The sequence below is a fragment of the Mus pahari genome, chromosome 2, assembly GCF_900095145.1.
Source record: "Mus pahari chromosome 2, PAHARI_EIJ_v1.1, whole genome shotgun sequence".
Lineage (NCBI taxonomy): Eukaryota > Metazoa > Chordata > Mammalia > Rodentia > Muridae > Mus > Mus pahari.
Window position 1 is genome coordinate 68,083,660 of NC_034591.1, and position 13,091 is coordinate 68,096,750.

At 35.4% G+C, this 13,091-nt stretch overlaps 1 protein-coding gene across 1 annotated transcript in view; it reads left to right on the forward strand.

Annotated features, from left to right (window-relative positions):
- Stk31 (serine/threonine kinase 31) overlaps positions 1-13,091 on the forward strand; it is a 70,562-nt gene that overhangs the window by 1,686 nt on the left and 55,785 nt on the right. Inside the window, exons 2-5 of the mRNA XM_021190707.1 lie at positions 499-545; positions 634-686; positions 7,860-7,958; positions 12,920-12,994. Coding sequence (XP_021046366.1) covers positions 499-545; positions 634-686; positions 7,860-7,958; positions 12,920-12,994 — 274 coding nt within the window. The remainder of the gene's footprint in view (positions 1-498; positions 546-633; positions 687-7,859; positions 7,959-12,919; positions 12,995-13,091) is intronic.

Genomic DNA, 13,091 nt, shown 5'->3' on the forward strand with positions numbered 1-13,091 from the left:
CAGTTTGGTTTTGTTAAACGTTGAACTTTAGTTCTCTGGAAGCATCAACAAGGCAGTTTACATGACTGTAACTTTAGTCCTAGTGGATCTGAAGCCCACTTTTGTACCCCTTCTGGCCTCAACATGTACTGCATGTACACAGATGTGCATTCAGGCAATACACACACACACACACACACACACACACACACACATACCATGTTGCTTCAAAATATTGATTTATATAAGTGATCAAAATCTGTTTGAGTTATCTTACTTGTAGATCTGTAAATATTTGGCTAAAGATAATGATAGGGACAGACATAATGTATTTTGCCTTTGAAAACTATAATATTATCAGAACAAATACAAGAAACAGTCATGAGAAAACAGGAAGTTTTTAGTATAGAGTTTGAGTTTTGATAACCATCTTAGGGCATATACTTTGAACATAGGTGGTTTAGATTTTTTTCATTGTTAATGGATATAAAAACCTAATTCAAGGTATTGAATTGTTAGTTTTCCAGGACTTGTCCAAATGGATGAAGATACACATTACAATAAAGGTACTGGCATTAAATATTATTTGGGGGTATAATAGCTAAATGATACTGATTAACTTCTAATTTGTTTTGCATTGTGATTTTATTTTAGTTGAAGATGTTGTTGGAAGTCATGTAGAAGATGCAGTAACATTTTGGGCCCAGGTAAATATAATATTGGCTGTTTTTTCTTTTCTACCTTCCTCTTATCTAACTCAAGTCTTTTCCAACAAAAATAAAAATCTAATAAATGTGATTTTTGTTTTCATTCTCAGTACCTAATCTTGATTAAATCATATAACACAAGACAGTTAATTGCAAAATGCAGTTTTTCTATGTTGAAAAAAATGCTTATAACTGAATTAAACAAGAAAATAATCAAGATTGGAACTTCAGAATCATGTTCAATGGGGTCAGGAAGCCACATGCTGTTGTATTTGTGAAGCTGTAGCTCCATCTACGGGTCTTTGTAAGATTGTTTCCTGAAAACTTAGGCTAAACACTCAAAAAAAAATTACTCAACAACCCTTGATCCAAAAAACAACAAAAGCAGATCTTAGCTTTCTGACCTGAGTGTGTTTCTCTTTTTGTGCCTTTAACACATTCACAATACTTTCCTGATTTTTATTAGTTCTTTGAGGATTTTATTCAAAGTATTATGGACATAGCCACCTCATGCCCCTCTTCCCCTCAAAATAAAGTTTTGCTCTTGATCCTGTCATGGACCAGTGTAGCATATGTGGGATCACAGTCCATGTTGACACTGAAGGAATTGTAGGTCGCACCTTTCCAAGTTGGCCTACCTGTAAGTCACACACAGGAATTTTGTGTTTTCCCGACTTTCTTGGTATACAAGTGAATAATAATTCTGTTGATGGAGGTTTGCGGCAGTATAGTTTTAAAAACAACATTAATTATATTTGACTTATTAATTAGTTAAATACACCATATATTTATAAAATAATGTTTTAGTATACTTATGTTTTATATTTTAATTTTTTTATTCTTTTAGCATTTCATACAGTATATTCTGATTTTATTTTTCCCACTCCCAACTCCTAGATCCTCACCCACCTCCCTACCCACACACAAGTTCATGTTCCTTAAAACAAAATGAAAACCTATGGTGTTGAGCTTGTCTTGACTGACTAGTCCTGAACCTGAGGCCTGCTCCACAGTGTGATTGATGTATCCAACATCCCTCCATTAAGGAATACTGATTTTCTCTTTCCCAGAAGCTATCAGTTTTGAGTCGCTTCTTTGCTAGGGGTACCCACTTCCCTTTTCCATGCTAGTGTTTGTGACAGCATTGTTTTGTTAGAAGTTATGTTGTGGGGAAGCCCAGATGATATATCAAACATTGGATCATTTTGAATATACCTATACCATTTCAAAGAAATGTCTTGAAAGTTTCTAGCATATCAGATGGTAGTAGATTGTAAGGGGAGTAAAGATAGGGAGTAAAGCTTCCGTACTTTAGCTGCTGGGAGATGACAAAGAAAATCCAGTTTGTTTGTTTGTTTGTTTTTGGTGATCTGTGTTTTATTGTAAGATAAGTATTTATATAATTCTGAAATCTGGAGAACTAATAAAGTATGTCTTATTTCAATGATAGACTACAAATCAGGAAAGTATATTCAGTTTTAAATACAAAGTAAGCAGGATGTGATGGTGCACCCCTTTTATCCCAGCACTTGGGAGGCAGAGGCAGGTGGATCTCCAAGGACAGCCAGGTCTACACAGATGTTTTCTCAAAAAAAACCAAAACAGCAGAACAGTTTTAAGCACCAAAGTTCTTGGGTTTCAGATGTTAAGAAGTGAATCTCTAATGTACTGTTACTGATGAAGTTTTGGTTCTGCAAACTATACATGATGCGGGTAGGGGCAGGAAATTGTATTTAACTACACTTCCCATGGCTTGGGAACGCCTTTATAATGAGGTTAAGTGTACAGTGTGTAAAATAGAAGTTATATAAAGAGCTATAGAAGAATATGATTAAGAGTTCTTAGAACTATGCCGGGCGTGGTGGCGCACGCCTTTAATCCCAGCACTCGGGAGGCAGAGGCAGGTGGATTTCTGAGTTCGAGGCCAGCCTGGTCTACAAAGTGAGTTCCAGGACAGCCAGGGCTATACAGAGAAACCCTGTCTCAAAAAACCAAAAAAAAAAAAAAAAAAAAAAAAAAAGAGTTCTTAGAACTACAGCAATATCAGCAGATTTATGGTAAATTATATACTTACACACAAACTGTTTATTTTTAAAAATTATATGCTTGTGTGTTTTGCTTGTGTTTATGTCTGTGTACAACTTCCAGACCTGGTGTCCATGGAGTTCAGAAGAGGGAATTGGATTCCCTGAAACTGGAGTTCTAGACAGTTGTGAGTTGCCCTGTTGGTGCTGGGAATTGAACCTGGTCCCTTTGGAAGAATAACCAGAACAGCTGATTCATTTCTCCAGTTGTACATATACTTTTTAAATGGTGCTCACATGTTGTAGATCTATGTGGGTCTGTATTCTGTATTATTTAGCACATGTGCCACTTAGTGGTACCCCACACTGAATGACAAATTATACATTTAAGGTTATTATATAGGAACTATATGTGTACTAACTTAATACTTCCTAGGTTAGTGCTGTTACTGTAGAAGTACAATGTGAATCCCATAAATAATTAAAAGCTAGTTTTAGCAGCCACATTGGTGCAAGCAAAAGAAACAGGTAAAATAATTTTAATACATATCTCTATTTAACTTAATATATCCAAAAACTGTTTCAAAATCTTATCAGCAAACTGTGCATGATAATTCCAGCTATTTGTGAGACTGAAGCAAGAGGTCCTTGAGTTTGCACCTGTCTTGAACACTTAGTTAGACCCTGTTCAATAAACAAGGACTGGGGATGTGGTTTAGTTATACAGTGCTTGCCAAATGGAAATGGGTTCCATTTCCAATGATTGAAGAAAGTGCATGCATGCAGTTGGTATAAAATATGAATAAGACTTTATTTATTTATTTATTTTTTGTTTCCACAAAGTTTGTTTGAATGAGAAAAAAAAAGAAAGATTCTAGAGATGGGCAGCCATCCAAGAAGGTTCAAAATGTCCTTTTCTGTCAGCAGCACAGGTTGTATTTATAAGCAGAAAAGTTACATGAGTAGCTGCAGTTGGCATTTTCCTTATATAGACACATCAGATCAGTCTGCAGCTTGTGACTGACTGAAGATCAAATGTAATGGGTTGAGACTCAGTTGTTTGCTTGTTACATGCTGAGGATGGGATGCTGTGATTGGAAGGGAATCAGTTGCTCAGTTTAAATGATCTACATTCTTAAGATAATTTGTTCCCATGCACATTTAAACTAAAATTCACTATTTGTAACGACAGCTTTGAGACAAAACTGATCATCCAAGTATGGCACCTATGTTTTTTAAGGTTCTTTGTGTAGCTATGGCTGTCCTAGAACTCTGTAGACCAGACAGGTCTTAAACTCACAGCAATACACACTGCAAAAAGTTAGAAAACCTTCCTTAGATGAATGCATTAAAAAGATTAAAACTACTGTTGCTATTCCTTCTACATCTAATGCCTATCCCAAGATGCAAATCATAAAATCTTTTTGAGATTAGGTTGAGATGAGAGCAGAGACACATAAGTAGAGATTTGGAAATACAGAGGCAAACCAAGGTAGAGATCTATTGTTTGCTTCCCCAGCCTGATTTCTGCCATTTAAAAGAGAGTACTACCATTTGGATGGTCTTGAGCAAGTTATTCTTTACTTTTTTATTTATACTGTACCTTTTATTCATACTGTATGTTCTCAAATACTTCCAACCTTTATAATCTGATAGTTTGAAATTGTTATATCCTATATGCTCATGAAAACTGTCACTATTAATAACAACAATATTACTGAATATGTACACTAGTAGAAACATTACCTAAGTAGCTTATTTATCTTTTTTGCTCCTCATCTATACCTTGGAGGTAAGTTATATTGTCATTGTTAAGTTGAAGACTAAATAAATGAAGTTCCAAAAAGTTGTAATAACTTGCTTAAGCCCATTCAGTTGATAGTAATGGAACTAGAATGAAGTTTTGGTAATCTTTACAAGTCTTTTTTTTAAAACTTATTAGATATTTTCTTCATTTACATTTCAACTTCACAAGTCTTAATGTATAATAATTATCTTATACTACATTTATAGAAAAAAGTTCATTGCCGTATAATTTTAATAAATATAGACCATAAAACATTAAATATCAATTACTAAATGAATTTAAAACCAGTCATGATTCACCCAGACAATAGAATTGTAGGAAATTATTGTAAAGAAATGAGAATCCTTTTATAAAAGAGTAGATCTCCAAGTTAAAACAACAGTAAATAAAGGTGTAAGGTATAAATGTTTATAGTATGGTGTGAATTATAATACATACAGTCTCTAGTACAGTTCACAAGGAACTACAAGCACTAGTGTTTATGTATAGGGAAAAAATTGGGGAACAGAGGTTAGAAAGAATTATTAGTCATATCATTGTAAAATCCTTGGTACTGCTTGGATTTTTTTTATTACTTATCTATTTGATATTTGGTCAATAACATATACAAACCCAAAAATTTAAGTAAATTACTGAGTAAAAAAGATATTTTCTTTAACTAATATTAATTTTTGCAGCTCATAATGTTGTTTCTCAAGTCTTCATATACTTTATTATTCATCTGTTCAAGCAGTAGATGCTGTTGTATCTATGTGCTAGGCACTGGAGCATGTACTGGAAATGAAAGATTAGTATAAGGTACATGCCTTATCTCTGAAGATCTTACCTTTTAAGCATATAAAATAAGTTATTCAGTAAATAATTAGCATTTCCAATGATGTTCAACAAGAGGGGACTAAAAGATGATAGAATTTAAGCCTGAAAGTGTCCTCAATGACGAATTGCTGGAATATATGAATTTTTTAAAATTAACATAAAGGATGAGTAGAATTATGACAGAAGAAAGTGAGAGGAAAAAGGGAGAGGCATACTTCAGTCACACATAAGACTAACCCTGTGTGAAAGCCCTGAAGCAAGAAGGAACACAACCAATTTGGGAAATGAAGGAAGTATATAATATGGCTGTAGCCTACAGAGGGAAAGCAAAACCAGTGATCTGAGACTAAAGTTAGTGTATTTTGAGAACAATGCAATCTCATGAGTGGTTTAGGATAAACGAAGACATAGTAATATTTGAGTTAAGATGCTTACTAATATTGTGAACAGTGGACTGGAGAGGAGCAAAAAAAAAAAAAGAATACTTAAGGATTGTCAGTATTTTTAGTCAGATGAATGGCAACTAAAGGAATCTTAAGTATTTTGTCTTCACCTCTTTCTTTCCTTTCTTCCTCCTTTCTTTCATTTTTCCTTCTTTCACTCCCTCTATCACCTCCCCCCCATCTCCTCCATTCCTCTCCACTCCCTCCTCTTTTTTTTTTNTCACCTCTTTCTTTCCTTTCTTCCTCCTTTCTTTCATTTTTCCTTCTTTCACTCCCTCTATCACCTCCCCCCCATCTCCTCCATTCCTCTCCACTACCTCCTCTTTTGTTTTTTTTTTTTTTTTTTTTTCTTTTTTTTTTTTTTTTTTTTTTTTTTTTTTGTACTGGGGATTGAACCCAGGGCCTCATGCATTCTAGATAAATATGTTCTACCAACTGTGCTATTACCACAACTCCAACTGTGTTATTACCACAACTCCTAGTTCTTTTTTGTATGATGACATTGACATTCATCACGATCTCTTGGAACTGTTCTTTGAGAGGTTTTCTATCACTAGACATTATAGCCTCATTGAATATTTTTTCTTGGGTTTCTATAAAGCTTGATGTGTGTGTGTGTGTGTGTGTGTGCGTATTTGATTTTATTTGCGTTCTTGAGGCAGCAAGTCATCTCAGAGCCTAGCTGGCCTCAAACTCAAGGTCCTCCTGCATTCCCTACTTCTCAAGTGCTGGAGTTACAGGTGTACAGTTTCACTCCCAACTTATAGTTAATTTCTTCTAATTTGAAGAACTTTATTCACAGTAAAATTACAGAACCAGTTAAAAGACTTCTTGTGTACTTCTCACCCAGCTTCCATTAATGGTAACTTCTTGTATTAACCATAGCACAGCGGAACAAAAGCCAGAAAATTAATATTGGCACATGATTGCCAATTGAACTATATATACCCATTATTTCAAATTTTACTAGTTTTTTTATGTTCCAGGATCCACTAAGATTACCCATTGTATTTTTAAGAGGCCTCTAACCTTTGCTACTTTTATCAAATTTCTTGACTTTGAATGTTTTGGATGAGTCCCAGTTGTTTTTATAAAGTATCCATTAAATGGGTTTGTTTGATGATTTCTCATAAATGGGCTAAAATGTCCAAAAATGATGTTGTGTCCAGTGTGCATTATATTGGGCTTCCTGGTGTCATTGGATATGTTAACTTTAATCTACTTTGTTGAAATGTTCATTTCTTAAAAATATAATAAATATTTTTATGTTTTTAAAGATTTATTTATTTATTTTATGTGAGTACACTGTAGCTGTCTTCAGATACACCAGAAGAGGATATCAGATCTTATTAGAGATGGTTGTGAGCCACCATGTAGTTGCTGGGAATTGAATTCAGGACCTCTGGAAGAACAGTCAGTGCTCTTAACCACTGAGCCATCTCTCTAGCCCCTAATATTTTTCTTTTGTAATTATAAATGTTTCAGAGAAAGACACATGGAATTGACTAGTCTTGTTTTTCCTAACTTTTCACTCGAAATTTTTATTTTTTCTTGGTATTGGTCTAGTGATGGCTTTTCAGTTTATTCCTACTGTATTTATTAATTGTTTTTCTGTAAGGAAGAGTCATTTCTTTTCTGTGACTTGTGTGACTAGTGGATATGCCACAGGTTGTAAGTCTATTGCTGTTGTTATTTTTTTTGCTGTTTGAATTCTTCATGTCTGGCCAGTGAAGCAGAAGTTGGTCAAAGAACATAGGTTGGTTCCATGTCTCCTAGACATGTCTTAGTCTTTCTTTGAGCACTTGCTTATTTTCTGTCACTCCAATTACCCAGTTAGTTTATAAAGAACCTGCTTAGTATGATTTAATAATATTTGGTACTTTATTTGAATTCTATCTAAGCTTAGTGTCATTTTTTATAAGAACCCATTTGAATTATGAAGAAAATGGTAGCACAAGAATATGATCCAATTCCCAGTACTCTAAAGTTCCCTAAATATTAGGCTTAGTAGAACCCTCATTTATATATGATACCTTCAGAAAATAACTTATTGAATCTCATATTTTTTCTGTTTTCTTCTTAGAATGTCAGTAGAAATAAGGATATTATGAAGATTGGTCGTTCACTGTCAGAAGTTTGTCCACTTGCTAATTCAGTTTTTGGGAATCTTGATCCTAAGAAGGTGAGCTTTATTCCTGGATATAATCATTCATCCTACATGCCAGCTTTTCCAGATTTTAGAATCTAGATTTTGGAATTTGGGGCCTATTTGAATAGAAAAGACAGATTTTGTATAAACTACATAGTAAATTTTTTGAAATTTATTTATTAAAATTGATTTATGAACAGAAATTCTGATATAAACTATAATATGACTCTTGATTAAGCATGGGGCCTAGTACATCTTAGGTGAGTACTAACAGATCTACATCTTCAGCCGTCTAAATTGTTATGAGTCTTTTGTCTTCTGTATGTGTGCTAATACTTGCTCCTGTTCTCTGGCTAACTTAATTACCTTTTGAATATCATTTGAAATCTGATACATATTACTATCTTCTTTTTTGATATGTGATTTCTCTTTCCTGCTTTAACTCTTCATCTACAGAGAGTTGAGAGATAGGGAAGGAAGGCAGAGTGGGAGAATGAATGAAAAAAAAAAAAGCGAAAGGCAAGGAAAGGACATGACTGCTCCTAGGTATGGTGGAGGAGAAAGTTTATTATAAACATATGCTAGAGCATGTCCAGAGTGGGCATGACCAGATAGAGCTGGGCCTTTTGGGGAGAGGAAAGAGAGGGGGACCAGGTGCAGCAGTTAGGAGTCCAAAGGTACAAAAGGCAGGTGACCAAAATGTCTAGATTATAAAGCAAAGAGCCCTTTGGGGGAAGGTTAGCAAAGGCTTGGGCTGGAGAATTGGGGTAGAGGGCAGTGTATGCTAGCCATACCCTGTTACAGCTAGGGACTGTGAGATGCTGGGAGAACCTGGAGGACAGGTCAAATAGACACCTCATCAGCTACTTGTTCTGGGTTTGAAACTTAAGAGGAGAGAGATGAAGAGAGGAAGAGGAGAGTTGGGGGAAGGCAGATGGAGAGGTTGAGAGAGAGGGATAGATAGATAGATAGATAGATTGATTGATTGATTGATTTTAGTTGATTGCCTGTTCTTGTAGAGGCCAGAGACTGTCCTTCTTGATTGTTTTCCATTTTAGTTTTTTTTTTTTTTTTTTTTTTTTTTTTTGAGACAGGGTCTGTCATTAAAGCAGGAGGCTCAATTGTTTTGGCTAAGCTTGCTTTCTTCCTTTTTTATTTTATTTATTTATTTATTTATTTATTTTTCGAGACAGGGTTTCTCTGTGTAGCCCTGGCTGTCCTGGAACTCACTCCATAGACCAGGCTGNCCTTGAACTCAGAAATTTGCCTGCCTCTGCCTCCCAAGTGCTGGGATTAAAGGCATGCACCACCATACCTGGCCATTATTTCTTCCTAAGAAGCATTTTAGACTAATGTTTTTCCTAGTGGGGCTTCTTCAACAAGACATAATATCATATTATGGGTAAGTTTTATATGTTGTCTGGTAGGGTGAGACTTAGGAGGGCTATAAACCATTATAATCACTAAGATTTTCCTTGTATCTTACTCCTTAAATCTTCTTTTTGTTTCCATGGAGAAAATATTGTCTCAAATGAGAATGTATGTGGTTATCACTGTGGAGTGAGTATCATATCCAACACTTAAACTCTTTGGAGACAATTGACAATGAAAGGAGATTGTTTTGGTTGTCACAATTTGAAGTGGTTCTACTGGCATCAAATGGGTGAAAACCAAAGGAAATGATAGTAAACATCCTGTACAGCTTCTCACCTCTAAACAAAGAACCACCCAGTAACCAATGTCAGTAGAACTGAAGCAGGAGCAAAATTCACAGCCTAATTTCTTGGCCCTTTTATTAGACATCATTAAACTAAAGTATAAATTTAAGTGAAAGTTTGGTGTTAAGAATATTTTATGATTTTACTCAATCATGCAGCAGTAAAGCATTTGTTTTTTTGTTGTTGCTTGATCAAACAGTAATTCAAAAAAGAGTGATAAATGAAGAGAACTTAAAAAAATGGAGAACTGGAGTCCCTGCTTGCAGTTTAGCCTCTCACCTCCAGGGACCTGAGGAGTTACAGTTTAGGAATAATGAGAAAGACTCAGGAAGAAGTATCTGCCTTTTCCGTGAATCTTAGAAGAACTTGTGTGCTATGTTTTTCTGTCTTCTGTGGTCTGTTATTTTAATATTTAACTAAAAAGTTGAAGTCTTAAAGTACATGGAGATACCAAATCTTTTGGTCTGGTTCTAATCACAGACATCTGTAGACCCAATGGAAAAATCAGTGCTTTCATCAAAAGTGGCCTTCAAGTTCTTGCCAAGTGACTGTTACTACAACTCATACAACAGAGGCAAATATATAGCAAATTTATCTGATAATGCATTGGCTTCCAAAATTATTAGTGACTTTGAAGTTAACTAAGAACACAGAATCCCAAAAGAGGTTTAGTTTTTTTTTTTTGTCTTGTTAAAATGTTTCTAATGTCCTTATGTAAAGTAAAAAGCATAAAAATTGTTCTTGACTCATAGGAAATATGGATTCTACCAGGTTCAGGATTATATTTAAATAGAATATTCTTGGTATGTTTAGGTATAAACATGTATTAGTTAGGGTTTTACTGTTGTGAACAGACACCATGACCAAGGCAAGTCTTTTTTTTTTTTTTGGTTTTTCAAGGCAGGGTTTCTCTGTACAGCCCTGGCTGTCCTGGAACTCACTTTGTAGACCAGGCTGGCCTCGAACTCAGAAATCNNCCTGCCTCTGCCTCCNGAGTGCTGGGATTACAGGTGTGCACCACCACCGCCCAGTTTTACCTGTTTTTTTTTCCAGTCATTAAAACAGTAAGCTACTTTTTAAACTTTTTTTCTTTATATCTTCTTCGATACCTTTTTACATTTTTTAACTTATTTTTGATTGACATTTCTTTTCCTTGTTTGCATATCTTTTATTTATTCTTTAACAATTTCATGTGTATGATTCATCTTGATATTATATAACCCCAAATCCCTTCACCCATTCACTTTCTCAGACATCCTGATGATATGTTCCTCTCTCATTTTTATGCCTTTCTCTCTCTGCCTTTTTGAGTTTTTTTTTTGTTTTTTTTGTTTTTTGTTTTTTGTTTTTTTCTTTTGTAGCTTACTGGGCCCAGTAAGTGCTCCCTTGTAGAATGTTGATTGATCTTAGCTAGGTCTGATGCAGGTAAGTGCTGGAGCGAGTTTGTAAGTGCATGGGCCATGTCATGTCCAGGAGAATCCATTTTCAAGCACTTGCCCCCATCCTCCTGCTCTTAGAGTCTTTCTGCCCTCTCTTCCATGATGTTCTCTGAGTCTTAGAGGTTGATATAGATCTTCCATCTAGAGGTGAGTACTCAATAGTCACTTAGTCTCAACATTTGGACTAATAAAGAGTTCCTGCATTAACTGCTGCCCACTACAGAAAATAACTTCTCTGCCAAAGTTGAAAGTAGCACTAATCTGTGGGTATTAATGTAAGTTGGCTTAGTTTGCTTTCCATTGCTGTGACAAACCCCATGACCAAAAGCAGGTTGGGAAGGAAAGGGTTTATTTCACCTTGCAAGTTGTAGTCCATCAAGGGAATTAAGGGCAGAAATTCAAGGCAGAAATCTAGACCAGGAACTGAAGCAGAAACCATGGAGGAACATTGTTTTCTGGCTTGCTCAGCCTACTTTCTTACACAACTCAGGACTATCTGGCCCACACATTGACTTTATGGAAGTATTTTCTCATTTGAGGTTCTCTCCTCTTAAATGATTACAGTTTGTGTCAAGTTGACATAAATATAGCCGGCACAGTATTAGATTGACTTTGAAAGAAAAAAGAAATCAAGGTATATTGTGTAATTAGGAAAAATTCAGATTCTGTTAGGGTCCACAGATATTAGAGGTTGTTATGTATATGGAATGTTGTAATTAAGTAAAAAGTGGGGATAAAGAGGAAGGGAAGCTATTTGAATAAGAGGTGGTGATATATGAGATGTCAAAGTGTAGTAGAGAATGCTTTATATTAGACTGGAGGGAAATAGTCCTGAAACCTGTCTGAACAATATGCGAACAGAAATTTACCTTCATGAGACATATATGCAAGACTGAGGATTAAATAATAGAGAATAAGAAATCAAAAGAATGCTTATGGAGTGAGTTTCTGGAATAGCTTTGCTGAACTGAAAGGTGATACCCTCAGATTCCAGTGGCTCTAAGCAGGCTCCTAGTTGTGTGCGGGGGCCAGTAGGAACACTGTAGCCTCAGTGTTCTTGGGGTCCTGGTATGTATGTGGTGGAGGAGGTTCTAAGACCTTTCTGGTAGTTACCTGCAGTCCTCCATGGCCTTTTCTTATCCTGCAGGTTACCCTCAAAATCAGTTTAGTTCTTTAACAGTTTCTTATGTACATATACAATGCGTTGTGGTCATTCTTTTTCCATACCATCCCTATCATCCTGTTGCTTACTGCCTCTTTTCCAGATTTATAACGTTCCGCTTTGTTTGTAGCCCATTTAGTTTAACCATGGAAATCTGTGTGAGTGCTGGAGCCTGGTGGTTTCACTTGCAGGTGTACAACTGAAAGGCAGTGACTATTGATGACTTCATCGATCCAGAGATTGTTCAGTAATGACATGAGCCTCCCTGGGTTTCTTCTCTATCTGCTCCTGGCTGTTGGATGTTTCCATGGTTATGTAGACTTATACGATCATACGTGGTTGTTGCAAGTTCATGATTATGATGGCTGAGTATTGTCCTCTCCCAGAAGACAAGAAGGGGTATTTTTTTTTAACATTTTATCTACCTTTTTGAGAGGTAGCTAGTATAATGAATTCTGGAGTCAGAAGGTTGAATCTTGGTTCTGCTGAAGACTAGGCTATGACATTGGACACATAATGGTATAAACAAAGTATCTGCTTCACAGCTGTGTTAGGAGAATTAGAGAAGTTATTGTATATAAAGTATTTATTAACATAAAATAGTACATAATGCTAACATATTCTGACCTACTTAGTATGCTTTTTTATCACAGTGACAATTTTTTTCTTTTACAGATTTATGGTGGATTGTTTTCTGAAGATAAGTGCTGGTACAGATGCAAAGTGCTAAAAATTATCAGCGATGATAAGGCAGGAAATATGTATTCATACTTTCGGCTTAAATGTTTATTTTGGTCACAACACTTTTTTTTTTTTTTTGATTTTTGTCCAAATCTTTTTTTTTTTT